The 15899-nt window shown below is 32.9% G+C and overlaps 1 protein-coding gene across 1 annotated transcript in view; it reads right to left on the bottom strand.

Moving 5' to 3' along the window:
* Window positions 1-1643: 1643 nt before the first annotated feature.
* Window positions 1644-15899, bottom strand: part of LOC148280058 (small G protein signaling modulator 2-like) — a 64716-nt gene continuing 50460 nt past the window's right edge. The window contains exons 11-20 of the mRNA XM_088228989.1: window positions 14875-15031; window positions 13445-13604; window positions 11107-11287; window positions 10185-10701; window positions 9140-9306; window positions 7604-7728; window positions 6837-7016; window positions 5665-5791; window positions 2867-3017; window positions 1644-1733 (exon numbers count right to left, since the gene is read on the bottom strand). Of these exons, the coding sequence (XP_088085115.1) occupies window positions 1645-1733; window positions 2867-3017; window positions 5665-5791; window positions 6837-7016; window positions 7604-7728; window positions 9140-9306; window positions 10185-10701; window positions 11107-11287; window positions 13445-13604; window positions 14875-15031 (1854 nt within the window). The 3' untranslated portion in view covers window position 1644. The remainder of the gene's footprint in view (window positions 1734-2866; window positions 3018-5664; window positions 5792-6836; window positions 7017-7603; window positions 7729-9139; window positions 9307-10184; window positions 10702-11106; window positions 11288-13444; window positions 13605-14874; window positions 15032-15899) is intronic.

The raw sequence follows: 15899 nt of genomic DNA on the forward strand, positions 1-15899 counted from the left end.
TTGTTTAATAGAAGTTAGTTAATCAAAAATATTTTTTGAAAATAAATCCTTCAAATTCTCATAAACTTTATACTGTTAAAAATTACTTTCATTAAAGTACCGCGACAATTTATTTAGAAACCCATTCTTTAATTTTCTCGTACATTATTTCAACATTTTACCTACATTTCCTATTCCAAGGTAAACGTCGTTTTACTCCGGGTTTCCGTTCCGAGAGACACCGGCGTTAAAAAAATCGGCGTAAATGAACACAAATACAAGTATAATAGAAGATATATAAATAATAATAAATATATAAAATTAGGTTCCGTGTCAAAATTCTAAGGACAATCTAACGTGTTTACTCAATACATATCCTATATATATTCAAAATAAACTATAAATGTATTTATAAAATAAAATTTTAATTCCTTTACCAAAAAATCCAAATCTCTTGATATAAATCAATAGCCAGATGGCAAAATAGACCATCTGTGTTTTTTTCTGTTTTTTAGTTTTAATGAATATTTCAATAAATACACATGAAATAAAAAGAAAAGAAAAAGTTTTATGGAACAGTAATTTATTATTCATAAAAAAAAAACACTAAAATATTTTAGTTTCTGGATTAAAGTCTTGAAATTGAGTCTTATTTCAGCGCTCCTGGACATTTTTGAAAATTGCAAATGGTTCCTTCTGCCATCTGACTACCGAAATAATGCATTTTTTATAATAAATACTAACTCACCAGTTCGTTTGTACTAAATTAAATTCTCACACTTTTTTTAAAAAAGCGTCCAATTTCATTTGCTTTAATTGTTGTTGCTTCTTTTCTTGCAGAATAATGGCATAAACTATAAATATTTTAATATTATTTTAATTTAAATAATAATCAAAAAAGATATATTACTATACCTTTTTATTTTTCCTAAAAACAAAACGAAAACTAACTCCGAAACAATTTCACACACACAATAGGCTGCTCGCGTACACGGTAATATAATAAAACAACGTGTAAAAATGTGTCTGCTATTAGAATCGCGGCGCGTAGACGACAGTAGTGTCGTCTGATGTCGGACCGGGGAATCCCACGCACGCACCAACCGGCGTAATTGTAAACCGGCGTAAATCGAACCGGCGCAAAACGACGTTTACCTGTATTTGTTAAACCTTAACACGCCCTGTTTTTTTTTTCCAAAGCGGTATCATCTTAGCACCATCAGCCTTTTCATAAATTCTTTCATTATCTATTTGTTCTACGTGCTCAAACCAACAATATAGTATATTTTTCTTAATTTTGCCAGTATTGCTAATCTCGGCCCTACATTCTGTACAAATCTTGACATTCGCCCACACATCGCACATAGTTTTACAGCACATTTACCTGCTACTTTGTTACTATTATCTGCTTCAAGCTACTTTCAACTTCACGGTTCCCTTTCATGGAACAATTTATCATTATATCAGCGTTGGTGACATAAAAAATGGTTTTGTGATTGATTCATTGGTAGGTACTGGACGTGTTGTGACTTATAACAAATATGGCGTGCATTTATTCATTGTCATCATTATTAGTAAGACGTCTTCAAAGAGTGTGACAGATTAATTACGATGTAATTATTTGCACAACATGTAAATTTCAGCAGAGGACTTATTTTTAATAGTTTATTTATTTTCTATCAGTGTCTGTAATTGTAATACCAAGTCTCTTGCGAGGGATAACACAGCTGGAGCGTTGTGGCGTTCCGCCATTTCTGTAATAAAAAAAGTCAATAAGCAACAATGTTAATTTAAAATATGTCCATGTTTTTATTATTTTTGGAAATAGAATTGTTTGGGTAGGTGGCATAAAATTGCTTTAAGGTAATAAAACCCGCCTTTATAGTAAATATACATATGAAAATAAGCTAATGTATATATTTTTTTAATATACGAGTATGTTACTTATGCCTAACTATGAAAGTATGACTAAATGTAAGATCATTGTGAACGGAGATATTCTGAATCAGATTGAAGAATTGTGTATCTGGAAAATATGTTTACTAAGCATGTAAAGACTGAGAAAGATGTCAAAACGAGGATAAGTGCCGAGAACAAGGTAAACGGTACACTTAAATCAACCTTGGCAAATAAATACTTTTCGCAAGAGGTATAATTAGCTGTTCACAAAATAAGCTTTTATGTTTCAGTATGTATATGAATAAATAACAATATTTTGAACAATAAATCATTTGAACCGGGTTGTGGTCCCGTGGTAGTATTGTGGACTCATGGGCCAAAGGTTCAAGGTTCAAATCCCACTCTACCACAACTCGATTTCCATTCTTCCAGCACAAGTTATTTACGACTTTTAGGAAATGGTCCAAAAAATTTAAATATTTGAGTAAATAATAAGAACTCAAGTATTTCTCTATTAAATTTTTTTTTTAGAAATCAACACGAGTCTTCAAAAGGAAAAAGTATGTAAAAGGAGAGGAAGAGAGGAGGAAGAAAATAAGATTTTAAAAATGAATTTTTTATATCAAATGAAATTTTCTTTTTATAAATTCATAGGTTTTCAATGGGTATAATAAAAAATAAGGTGAAATGATAAGAAAAAAAAATCACACATACATAAGCATGGCCTGATTTTAAGATACATATTTTACTAGCAATTTAGCTGAAGTAATCAAGTACATCTCTTCAACTTTTTTGCATGTTTTTTAAAGATGTGCGTGGTTAAACATCTCTCGTCTGTCATCTCATTAGTAAATACATTACATAATCTATGTTCCTTTCTTTTAACTTTTTTTTATTTGAAATTAATTTATATACCCTTACAGATTTACATTGCATTTAGATGTGACAATGATTATTTGTGATGTATTGCTATTTTTAAAATCCTTACCATTAAAGAACTTGATTATGTCTGTGAAGTCCATACTGTTGGAGAGTATGATGTCTCTATAGGACTCCAGGAGGGCAAGAGCAAGGAAAAGCACCATGTGTGAGGAGGAGATGTGCCGTGCTGCCCAGATCATCTCCCACGCTGAGAATACCTGCATAAAGTTAACTCCAACTTATAACTAACATTCGACTTTATAATGAATATAGAATGAGGACGCTCAGTAGTTTATTTTTTTAAATAATAACTATAAATATATATTGTAAAAAAAGCTAAAAAAAAATGTATTATCATAGTTTTGATTTTTAAGGAATTGCAATTTTTTAATCCCACACCGAAACATCGAAATTACACTGTCCGCGACACTCGGTTGTCGGTGGGTGATCAAAACACACATCTAAACGGTGAAACATAACTGACAAGAAGCCAAGAAAACATAGGTTTAGCTGACATTTCTTTTACAAACCGTTGACTTGCGGGCATTCTACGATATCGTTTTACAATATCGTACCGGAAAAACAAACAGTTGGTTTTCGTTTCTAACATTTAAATGTTGAACCCCGTACAGTAATCATTTGTACCCCAAAAACTCTAAACGTAGAAAAACAATTAGAATATGCTTCAATTATATGGAGTCCCCAATATAAAATATATATAAAAAACCTAGAAAGGATACAGAAGAGATTCATTAATTTAATAAAATATTAATTTCACTGTACACCAAATTCATTTCAAACGCTGGAGTATAGAAGAGTGATTGCATATCAAATATTCCTGTTTAAACTAGTAAACAACGTCGTAGACTGCCCTTTACTTACAAGTTTTTTAGAATACCTTGTACCCAACAGAACAAGACTCCTTACTACATTTAATTTGCCAGTACCTAGGACTAACTCAAGGAAAAACGACTTTTTCTTTAAAGCATGTCATTTTTATAATACTGTTCTCTCCGGTCACGCAGACATTTTTCATCTCTCTTATATGAAATATAGAAAAATCCTTATAGACAGTACACCCGTTTAGTTTTACGATGTCAGTAATTATGTATGTATTCGTATGTTTATTATTATATTTTTGTACCTTTTTCATTATTTTTATACAACTTTTTTCATTTCTTATTCTTTAAATTTAAATTTATCTTGTTTCTATTAACTTTATTTTTTTAACTGTAAATAAATATATGTATTTTTATTTTATTTGCAACTTCTAAGTGCCTAACAATTGTTAATTGCTTTTATTTTGACACCGATAATGTACTTAATCAATATCTTACACCACTGTGGAAAATGTTTATTGACTGTTTTCAGAATTTCCGTTCATATGTATTCTTATTTTCTGTATGCAATATATGTAAAAACTGTTGTTTTTTTCCAGAAAAAAATAATAAATAAATAAAACATGTCTATCCCGGAAACCAGAAATCTGTTGCCGGTTACAATCATAATGGTTTCCACATCAGCATAACGATGCCATAATTTATTTGCTATTGCAAATACGTGGTCGCATAAACCTTGACATTACAAAGCATTCATTTTTATTATTTTTTATAGCCGTACAATTAAATGGTTTTATGTTTGCCACGTGTATGAAAACAATTTTTCATAGCATCGAACCTCATTTTAGAAAGTGTTATAAAAATCATTTCCATAAAACGCCACTCCCCATTTTTGTTCAAAGTAATGATGTAATTTAAAAAAACCATTTGATTTATTTTTAAAAAAACTTATTTAAAAATAACAGGAATAACGTATTCATAACATGAATACTGTCTGTATAGTTATTCCCACGTATCTGATATATTTAGTCTAGAGTATTATTCTTATAGAACAAACCTTTTGAACTTTTTCAAAGATGGTAAATGGTAATTATATTTATTTATTCATGCATTTCATAATATACATATATAAACAGTTTTTTGTTCACTTTGCCTAGCTGTGTGAAACAGTACTTATGATTTTCTTGTTGTTTTACTGTAGAATGTTTTATTATTTAAACTTTCTACTGAATATGCTGTATTATTTTTAGGTTATTTTTTTGAATATAAATGTTGAATAATTTTTAGTTTAATTTTTTAAAATAAGTCTTGGTTATAAGGAAATTCATGTTTTAAATATATATATATATATATATATAAATGTTTGTATATATATAAATGTTTGTAAAAGACAGATTTGCCTTTTATGTTTATAAAATATAATTTATTGAAACAAGCGGTATAATCGCATTTAAAGCTTTTTTTATTCTTTCCACGCATTTTTTCTCCCACAATTTTCTTTTATTTTAAAGCTTTAAAAGAGTAATCTTTATTCCAGGCATAGCTTAATCTTGGAAATCAACATCTTGAACCTATATTTCAAAATATTTTAAATATATCGAGGCTATACTGACATTAAATCGACAGTCTTCATTTATTGAAAATATTTTTGAATATAGGTGCAAGATGTTTATCAAAAATTTTATTCTATGCTTACAATAAAGATTACTCTTTCAAAGCTTTAAAAAAATTAAAATAAAAGAAAAATGTGGGAGAAACAATGCGTTAAAAGAATAAAAAAGGTATCTCGGAACTTGTTTTAATGCCTTAATGCATCCTGTCAGTAAAGCCTTGATATTTTATTCTCTCTTTGAGGAAAAGCACGTTTCCAATTTTGTTTTTAATTGACTCTCGTGCAAAGTTTACTTTATGGCGGATCAGTTATTTACTCTTTTTACAGCCGATATTATGCCCTTTCAATCTTAATAAATTTAAAAGATTTCTTTACTGTCGCGTGTGATTTTCATCAGAATAATAAAGTCCTTACATCCTGATACAGGAGTTCCCTCTTGAAGTCCAGTAGGAACCAGCGGTAGCAGAAATAGAAGTGTGTGTAGTCACCGTGAGCGTGCATCAGCTCGTACATCTCACAATCTAAGATTTGTATCAGGGATCTGAAAGTAATGTAAAAAAAATCAGAAAACCTTTTCAATATTTCACAAATATAACATTAGAGATGGGACAAATTGATCAATGTAAATTGATGGAATAAAAAAAATATTCGTTTGATGTTGTTCATGGAAAAAGTATAAATGTCTCATTCTTTGGTGAACAATTGTGTTAAACACACTATAATAGGCTTGTTTTTTCGTTTTTTATATCAATTTTAGGAAGCAGAGTTTCATGATTGCTTGAAATAACTGATAAAATCGATTTGATCAGTGATCACTAATTTCCCATCACTAATGAAATTAGTTTGACAGCTGTCACTCTAATCAAGCTATATTTTAAGGACTATAGTGTGACATCACAGCCACACATAAGTTAATAAAAATAAAAAATAAAATAATATGATTAAAAAGTCAAAATTGTGTCCAGGTAAATGAAGAATACAGTTTTGTGTGTCATAATGACCACATAACTCTAGGACGATGAATATTTTCAACCCAGGTAAAAATTCTAAAAAAGGAAATTGAGTGGAGATAATTCCACCTTGTTTTGTAGTGGTTGGCGCAATCGCCTACCATTCTTGAGGTCCTGGGATCCATTCCTGGCAGGGTGGACGTGAAGTATTTAACTCTTGCCCATTGGCTAAAAAAAAAAGGGGGTGAAGGAGGTGGGTCATATTAGACCCAGTTTCAAAAGTCACCTTTCAGACATTTTTTTTGGTTTTTATATAATTTTATCATCACAATATGCTTTCAATTATGAAAAGACGTGTGGTAAAGTTTTGTGTAAGATTTTGTTAAAGAAAATGACATTTTTAATTTAATTTTTACACAATTGATAAGTCTTTACACAAAGTTAAAGGTTGTTCAATCTACAATATTTCACTGTCTCTGGACTGGCACCTGAAGCGTAAGTCTTATCACCTTACCTTTATGTAACAGATAATGGTTTACCAATGCAGTGCTCTGCGAATTGGATTACTGGATATTAATTATAACGATGAATTATTTAATTTGTTAAAAAATAGGCTTTACTGTGGGCATGTCTTACCTCATGTTGGCAAAGTGTGCGTCCATCGCTCCTCCAGCAGGGAAGTTGTCCAGCATTCGGCCCATGAGGCAGCAGAAGGCGGAGTAGGCCGACGCCTCATCATCTAGGAGTACCAGCAGCGGCGCAGCGAGGTCACACATGCCCTGCATGTAACCGGAGTCCAAGTGTTCCCAGACATACCTGTTGATGCAGATGTTATCATGTATGAAGTTTTAAACAAAAATATTAGTCATTGTTAAGGGAACTCCTACACCAGTTGGAGATGGCAGAAGAAATTATTTTGATGTTCGATGTGTATTTATTACATGTTAATAATAATAATTATTACCATGGATAACTTATATAGCGCCATTTTCGTAATATAATACCTTAAGGGCGCTTTACAAAGTGATTATTTAAAGATATAAATTTAATTTTAACTTTTTAATTTAAGAAAAATAATTTACTTTGTCACCACATGCTAAGAATTTATTCAAATGATTTAGAGAACAAGTGGGTTTTAAGTTTCTTCCGAAACATCACTTTACTCTCACAGTTTCGGATTTCTGCTGGGAGAGCATTCCATGCCGTAGGGCCTGCGACCACAAATGCACGTTCGCCGAATTTAGTGCGCTGTGCGCTGTTGAATAAAATACAGCATTTGGTTGTGAATTGCGAGAGTAATGAAGACAATTGAATTGAAATGCACCATTGAGGCGCTTCTTATTCAAATAAGAATATATCAAAGGATAACTAAAAGTGAAGAATAAAGATTTTAAAATACTGACGTGCTCATGACATTCCTCAACTTGTCGAGATTGTCTCCGGTGAAGTACCAGTAGTTCCTGTCACACCTCTGGACATCCTTGTCTATCCTGTGTAAGTTGAGACCGAAATTCTCCAGTAATTCAATCTGTAAAAAAAATATGTTTTAATATGCGAGCTCACTGGCTGTAGTCTGATAAAACGAACGCAAAATTACGAAATCATACGATTTTGCCATTTTAAAACGAATGTTTATTTTTAATCGCGCAATAACGAAAAAATAAAAAAACATGAATTGAATAAAAACAATATTTTTTAAGGTATTTCTGTTAAAAAATATACTTAAAAGTTTTATGTAACTAAAATATAATTACTTTTAGACCAGCAGATTACGCCATTTCAAATTTAGACTAAACTTAGGTATCTGGGATCTCAATAAAGACTAAGTATTGAACCAAAATGTATTGAAATAATTTAAATATAATAAATTGAACATGAAAGTGGCCGAAGTCATATTTCCATTTTTTGATTTCGAAAAAAAATACAAGCATTTCAAACTACACACATTTTTGTGACCTTTTCCTTTATTTCCAGTAAAAATTATGCCTTCGGTAATACTTGAAAAAATTAAATTTATTGAAATACTTTAGTTGAAACCTTTTTTCATAGAATTGTATTCTTTTTCTTTGATAAAATAAGAAAAATTTGGTTGTAATATTCAATTTAAAACACTACCTTATTGACTTTTTTATGACCTTCAGACCTGTCCTAATCGTTAATCCTTATCGGCAATCCGAAGGCATAATTTTAACTAGAAATTAAGAAAAATGTCACGAAAATGTACGTAATTTAAAATGCTTGTATTTTTTTTCGTAATCGAAAAATTTAAATTTGACTTCGGCTACTTTCATGTTCAATTTATTATCTTTAAATTATAAAAAAAATAATAAGTTCAATACTTAGTCCTTATTGAGATCCCAGATACCTAAGTTTAGTCTAAATTTTAATTTCACTCTCTATTTCAACTTTAAATTATTTAAATTGGTGATGATAAAAAGCCTCAATTGTGTTGACGATCTTGAGCACGAATTCCATGACATTGCAAATTTCTTCTGTAAAAGCCTGCTAACAAATCGCTTCTTGAAGAATGATGCAATGGTAAACGTGTGGTTTCAAAATAAAAACAAAACTTTTTCTCACTCTGGCCATAATTTGAGGCCTATCTGTTGAAATCTAAAGAATTTTATCTAATTAAATATGATGTTTATAGGTGCATTTAATGACAGTATTTACAATACCCTCAATTATTCAAAAGGCAGTAAACCTAAAAGTTCTTCAGTAGGATCCTTAGACGAAAAAAATCAAACGAAAAGTGTACATCGCTTGCGCTGTGTGAGCCGCACTCGAGAGGCTAAAGAGCTGCGTTTGCCGGCCACTGGCCTAACCCAACCCAACGCAACCTATAGTTTAGTTGCATGTTTTAAATTACTGACTAAAAAGTGATTCTGAAGAGACACGTGTAGAGAATAATCACGCATCAGAGAGTCTCTTTCACTCACACTGTATACTCCTCCATTAGAGCTGGCCGGAGACACACAGTTGGAGCGGGGACCTTCCTTGGGCTCTTGAGACGCAGTCGGACAATCCAGAGTATCCAGTGATGTGCACACCGAGTTGTGTTCCTCTTCCAATGCTCCGAGAGGTGACTTGCAAGGGCTCATGTTTTCTATGGAGCAAGCGGACAGGTGATTATTGTGTCATTTTATTTTAATTAATTTAATAAAAATTAAATTTTATACAGCATCATATTTTAAAGTAAACTGTGACTGAATATATTTTAGCTTATCTATAGTGTCCTGAAGACCTAAAACTGAATCGTCAATTTAACCGCATCATCGGCATACTCTAGGTCGCAGAGTTTTTGGGAGGGGGAGATGGATAATCCTCGATCTAGTGGAATCGACTTTCTAAGGATGAAGTCAATAAGAATTATAAACCATTAATTATTAATTTCCGGTTAACGGTAAATCAACTGAAGAATTAGCAGAACTTATTTATTTATTTATACATGCCCCCAATGGGCATTTTTAAGGACATATTTATACATAGAAAATTATTATAAAGAAAAGTAGAAAGACACAAAGGTATATAGTAGACTTTGTGGGAATGGAAGAGGGAGAGAGGTGACAATTGAATTTGATTCAATGATCGTTTGAAAGAAAACAACGTGTTATCAAAGAAATCAAGACTGGTATGTTTGTTGGCCGACCTAAGAATTCTGGGCATAGAAGAATGAAAACCATAGTTAGTTCTATGGTTTTCGGTATGAAAGAGTAAGTTTTGTCTGAGGTTTCTAGTTGAGATATTTAATTTTATTGAGCTCAGTAGTTCAGGCGCATCAAAGATTGAGTTGAGAGTTTTAAATAGGACTAGAAAGTTGGAAATGGCAAAAGGCCACTGTAATACAACCAAAAACATTTTTTACGAAAATATGTCAATAAAACAATATTAAGAATGGTCCATCAAATTTTACTAAAGATTTGAATGAATTGACCATTGATGACATTAAAACCACATACATACGAAAGAAAAAATATTACAAACCATTTGTGAATCCTACGGGTGAAACATTAGAAACAATGTCAACAGAGGGGTTTGTGACAATAACACTCGTGTGATTCTGGACTGTCACTGCAATATCTTTCCCAAAGTCGTCTTCTCCATTTTCTAGTATCATATCATCCTTAATTCCTCCATTAACATGTCCGTTTATCCTGGCCATGCTTTCGGCTATTTTCCTAATCTCGGAATGGTTCTGTTCCGATAAATTGTCTCTGGAACACCCATCTTCATTCTGAGACTCGTCAATGTCCATGTCTTCTTGCGAGTTCTGATGAGCTAATTCGCAGTTAGTGTCCTCTGGCATTTCCACATTTTCGTCCAAGGATGGTTCTAAGACCAGTGTGGCCGTTTTCTTGGCGGTCGAGGAGTCGTTGAACTGGGAAGAGTGTTCTTCTTCGCATTTTTCTAAGTGCGATGTGTCCTGGAGATCGCTCTGGTCTGGGGACATGACAGGAGGGTTGTCGTCGTCTGATATGAAGCTGCAATTATCTTCAGACCCCTTAAAACAAAACAATACAAAATTTAAGTAGAAATTTGCTGCTGTCTCGGGATCCGTTGTTTCAATGAAGAAGTTCAGTGCAAAGGGAAATTTTGAAGCATTTAATTGTATAGCGAGATTTTTTTTAAATGTATGTAAAAATGAATCAAAATGATTTAAATTGAACTACGTCACAATTTCTTACGCATCAATTAGTGAAAGTTTTGAATAACGGTTTTAATTCACTTCCGGTTTATGGGAAGCCAACTCACCGAAAAGAACTTGTGATGTCATGGGCGGAGTAATTTCAAAATTACAAAATTTTAAAAAATCATAACGCTGATAATACAATACATAAAAATATTTTTCAAAACATTTTTTGGCTTAGTTTGATAGTATATCCAAGAGTAAAGGAGTAAATAATACCTCGTGATTGTTTTCAACGTTGGCCTTGGGTTCAGCCAGCCGGGCGATGGAAGCCGCAGTGGCCTCGCGGTCCCTCTGCCTGACGATGGCCTCCACAGCCAGCCACTCTGACATGGTGGTCTCGTAGCGCCGCCTGTCTGTGAGATCCTGTTCCCTCCTTTCCTCGGCCGAGGAACCGAACCTAATTTGAAAAGTTACAATTATTGAAACATGAACAAACACTTTTAACAAAGTCGTTAGTTTAATCCAGGATATGGTACTAAAACATTTTGCTCTTAGTATGATGGTTGGTGCATTCGCCTACTATGCTCAAGGTACCGGGTTCAATCACAGGAGAGTTCGAATCAAAATATTTGCTTAACACGTTTGCGGACACATATCACAACGTTCTTGTTTTTTTAAATATTCCACATCCGATTGATGGCTTGAAGAAAATATGCAAAAAATTGGGTTTTGAGCTAAAATAAAATCGACTGCTATAGTCGTCATTCTGATTATCCATGGAGAAATGTCACATGTCAAGGATATGTCAAGCATAGTCATATAATACTATCCACGGTTGTACCCGTCAGAATTCATACTGGGAATGCTTGGCTACAAGTTTGGAGAAAAGAAGAACTACATATTTGCTTACGTATTTTTTACGATTGATACCAATGATAATTCCAGTAGGAAGAGCAATGCCCTTACTCAACCGTATCTCTTCGGATATCGATATCTTTCATATTACTAAAAGAGAGTTCAGAGAGAATAGCTTCCCTTTACTCTAATTATTGGGGATTTTTATGTTACCGTTTAAACGTCTTTTGATTGCGCCACATTTAATATGTTTATTAGATTTTTACTAGTTTGCTACACTAAATGTATCGCTACCAACTGAGCCCTAGTGTAAATGTTGCGATTATGCTACTGTGGGTACAATTTTTTTATCTCTGGCCCAATAACACCTGGACTGTCATCGAATCTTCATGTGCTCTTGGTATTCTCAGCACGATCGCTAATAAGTCACTTTATTTATCAATAAGTTACACCATCAACTGCGTCATGTTATCGCATGCATCAATAATTAAGAAAACGACAAGTGCCTAGTTGACCACAAGACATCTAATAGAGCCTGACGCGAGAGAAGTTCGATCTTCAAAGTTAAAAGAATCACATTATAATGTAGGTAATTGCATTTGTAGGATTATGGTTGTTGGGGGTTGGCGGAGTTCCTACTCCAGTTTAAGATTGAGTGAAGACACGAGGTTGCCTTTTAATGCGTATTTATTACATTGTGAATAAATAGAGAATTGTGTAGCGTGAGTGTTACGGTGAAAATGGGTTGAAGAGACTGCACTTGAACTACATGCTGGAATTGTGTGACTGCGTTGAGCTGGACTGACTGAACTGGGCGTTGACTGCGCCCTGCAGTTTCTTTACAGACCGCCTTCCTTTGTTGTTCATATCTCGGTAGTAGGGACGGTGGTAATGTACTGCAGAACGATGCTCTCGTCTTTCTATGCAATACTATTAGAGTTGCATAATTTGTTGCACTGGATTCTATAGAAAACGATGCTACTGCTTCATTGGTCGTTGCTCTATTTTAGGTGAAATGTTCATCAATTATGGATTATGAACCCCACAGTATCCGCCTTCCAGTGAGGTGATCTCACAATACATGAAGTTGTTCTCTTGATAAACTGGAGAAGATTTTTTGCTTCATTGTATGATACTTGTATCTTAGTGCGAAGTAGGCACTGATGATGCTAGTTATTCAGGTAATGGTAATGACAAAGCTATTCTTGAATTTTTTGTCGATTTTGGCTCGCACCATGAGTGCTGACGAGGTTGCTTTCACAACCACATGCTGGAACTGTGTGACTGCGTTGAGCTGGACTGACTAATCTAGGCGTTGACTGCGCCCTGCGGTCTCTTTACAGACCGCGTTCCTTTTTTGTTCAGTGAGGGAACATTATTTTGTTTAAAAATAAATAATACATAATTGTAAAAGTATAAATAAATATCTCGGTAGTAGAGACGGTGCTAATGTACTGCAGAACGATGCTCTTGTCTTTCTGTGCAATACTGTTAGAGTAGCATAATTTGTTGTATTGAAATATTTTAGCATATCTGTCATTTATCTATCCTTATTATTCATTTGTATTGGGGTTCGGTGGCAAAGTATATGAAGATAACGCAATTGCAACTCAAAAGTCCGCGAACCAGCAAAACTCGCAAATTCAAGCATCTATCTGGCGAGTGGCACAATCATCCTCGAATTTCTTTAAGTAATTAGATAATTAACAACTTAGTTCATGTACTAAAAACTATTAAAATGTACACAATGAGTTCTCACTTATAGTATCCTAGAAGGTATGGCCAAACATCTTTCCTAATCTCGTGTTCCACTCCTCCGTAATATGTGAGGCGATACACCTCCAAACCGTTGTTTATTGTTCCCGTTTCGTCCGTCAGTTCTTCCCACCGCTGTTTGGTTAGACCGCCGGAGGCGCCATCTGTTGATATAAACATTTTATAATCAAATTTTCAAAATAGTTTGGATTTATGTATTAGGAATATCAACAGTAACACGGATTAAAAATATTCTAAACAAAAAATACAGAGAATTAAACCGATGACAGATATCCAAAGAAATACATAAAAATATCAATCAGTGATGATGTTCCTTCGTGTGTAAATATGTGTTTTTTTTATATCTTTAATAATAATATTTTTAATAATTTTATTTTTAATAATAAATTTAAAAAAACATAGTTTGTTTCGATGAATTTAATCCTCAACATAACTTAATAACGTAACTATGTAAATTTATTTTTAATTAGGCCTTTCAAAATTTGTACAAATAAGAAGTTCAGTGGTTTTATATTTGTTAATAAACTATAAAACAACGCCAAAATTAAAAAACAGTTCTCTTCCCCTTCTCGATAAGTTCTACTGATTCGTCAGTTGACTTATCGGAAACCGGAAACCGATCACAACTCTCATATCATTAGTTGATTCGGAAGAACTAGTGACGTCGCTGTACAATAGAGAAATATCACATACTACGAATACCGATTAATATATGAAATTAAATGGATTTAGAGTAATTAATTTTATTTTCAAAATCAATATGGATTTTGTGGAGAAATGTTTTCATACAAAAATACAAAAAAACTCAAAAATAAATTTAATAAAAATATGTCGCAAGAAAAACGCGACATGTTTGGCCTTGGTCGTTGTGACATCAAGATTCGTGATAATGTTCCAAACAAAATTTAATGGCCAGGAACAAATAAACATGAATCGTGACGTATTAGGGGCGTGGCCAATTGAATGACCGTTTTTACGGGAATTAAAAATTAAAAATTATTTTTATGCTAATAATAATTAGCAAAAAAAAATTGTTTTCATGAGATAGTATTTTTTAGACCTTTATTACTTTAAAAATGTTTTTAAAAAGTGATATTTCCCTATTTCGCTGTACAATTTAATGCTCTCATTTTTACCGCGCGTAAGATTATTTTTTTTTATATCCAATAACCTATAGCCTAAACTTCCTCATTGTATCTCCTTTGCAGAAAAAATAAACTCAAAGTGAAATCATTGAATATTTGTATTAAAATGTTTTACAATAAAAGATACTGTGTTCGTAGTTTCAATACAATGTTGCAATTTCCATTCGTAAAACAATTCAAGGATTAAAACGTATGATAAAATTTAACCAACAATGCCATACATGCAATTCAAATCTTCGATTGCTAAGTGACCTATCTGCCATCTTACCGGAAGGGACAATGTTGGTGTTGACGAGCCCAGAGAGGTGAGTTCTGACCGTGGAAAGGTGACGGCAGTACGCCAACCAGCCGTAGAACGCTCGCGAGATGATCTGTCTTCGCATTGTGCTGCAGACCAGAGCGATAGATGCAGTCTGCTGAATTGGCTGAAAATTAAACATGTAAAAAGGAAATGACAAAGGTAATACATAAAATTACCATGAACAATCTCAAATATAATGCGTACCTAAAAAAATGGCAAAATGTTCGTGAATTTGAAGCCAGTTTGTACATTTTTTAAACACATAATTATATAAAGAAAACACTCTGTAATTCATATTATATTATTAAATAGTATATTATAAATAATAAAATCTGCAAACAAATTATCAGTAAGGGCTCTACTTTGGTACAACTTAATTTGTCAGCATGCGTCGCACTCCGAGTATAAACACAAATGATGACATGATTATAACACCAGAGCCGGTATTCCAAACGCTCACGCGGCCGTATAATCTTTTGTATTTACATTTAAAATATACGAAAAAAAATGTTTTCTCGTGCCGCGAGAGTGATTCAAAATGGCACCACAAATAGCTCAATCACAAATAACTATCGACGTGCTTTAAAACATGCTAAGCATTTGAGAGATCACAATGAACATTAACGAACATGCTTGAGTTATCGCAGTCATAAATCAAGGCGTGTGTAATCTCTAAGTCAACGCCCGTGTCGATTTGTTTTTTGTTTTCCTCGTAAATAAATACAGTTCACTGGCGAAAAATCGGCGTTTACTATAAAAAATATTCAATATATTGCATATGCAAAATAGTAAGGAGTATCTTGAACAAAAAAGTGAAAATTAAATTACAATTACTATGGCGACTACTTTTCTTGACATTTGGCTTACCAACCGCCGGCTAAATGCAATAAATAGCATGATAAATCATAAATAAATGTATGAAAAAAGCAGTTTTGGAATACTTTTTAATATTTACACCGGTGAAATTCAAATATGTGATTGCGCAGCAGGAT

This window comes from Micrasema longulum, unplaced genomic scaffold (genome assembly GCF_059751315.1).
Source record: "Micrasema longulum isolate JH-2025_06_02 unplaced genomic scaffold, ASM5975131v1 h1tg000624l, whole genome shotgun sequence".
NCBI lineage: Eukaryota > Metazoa > Arthropoda > Insecta > Trichoptera > Brachycentridae > Micrasema > Micrasema longulum.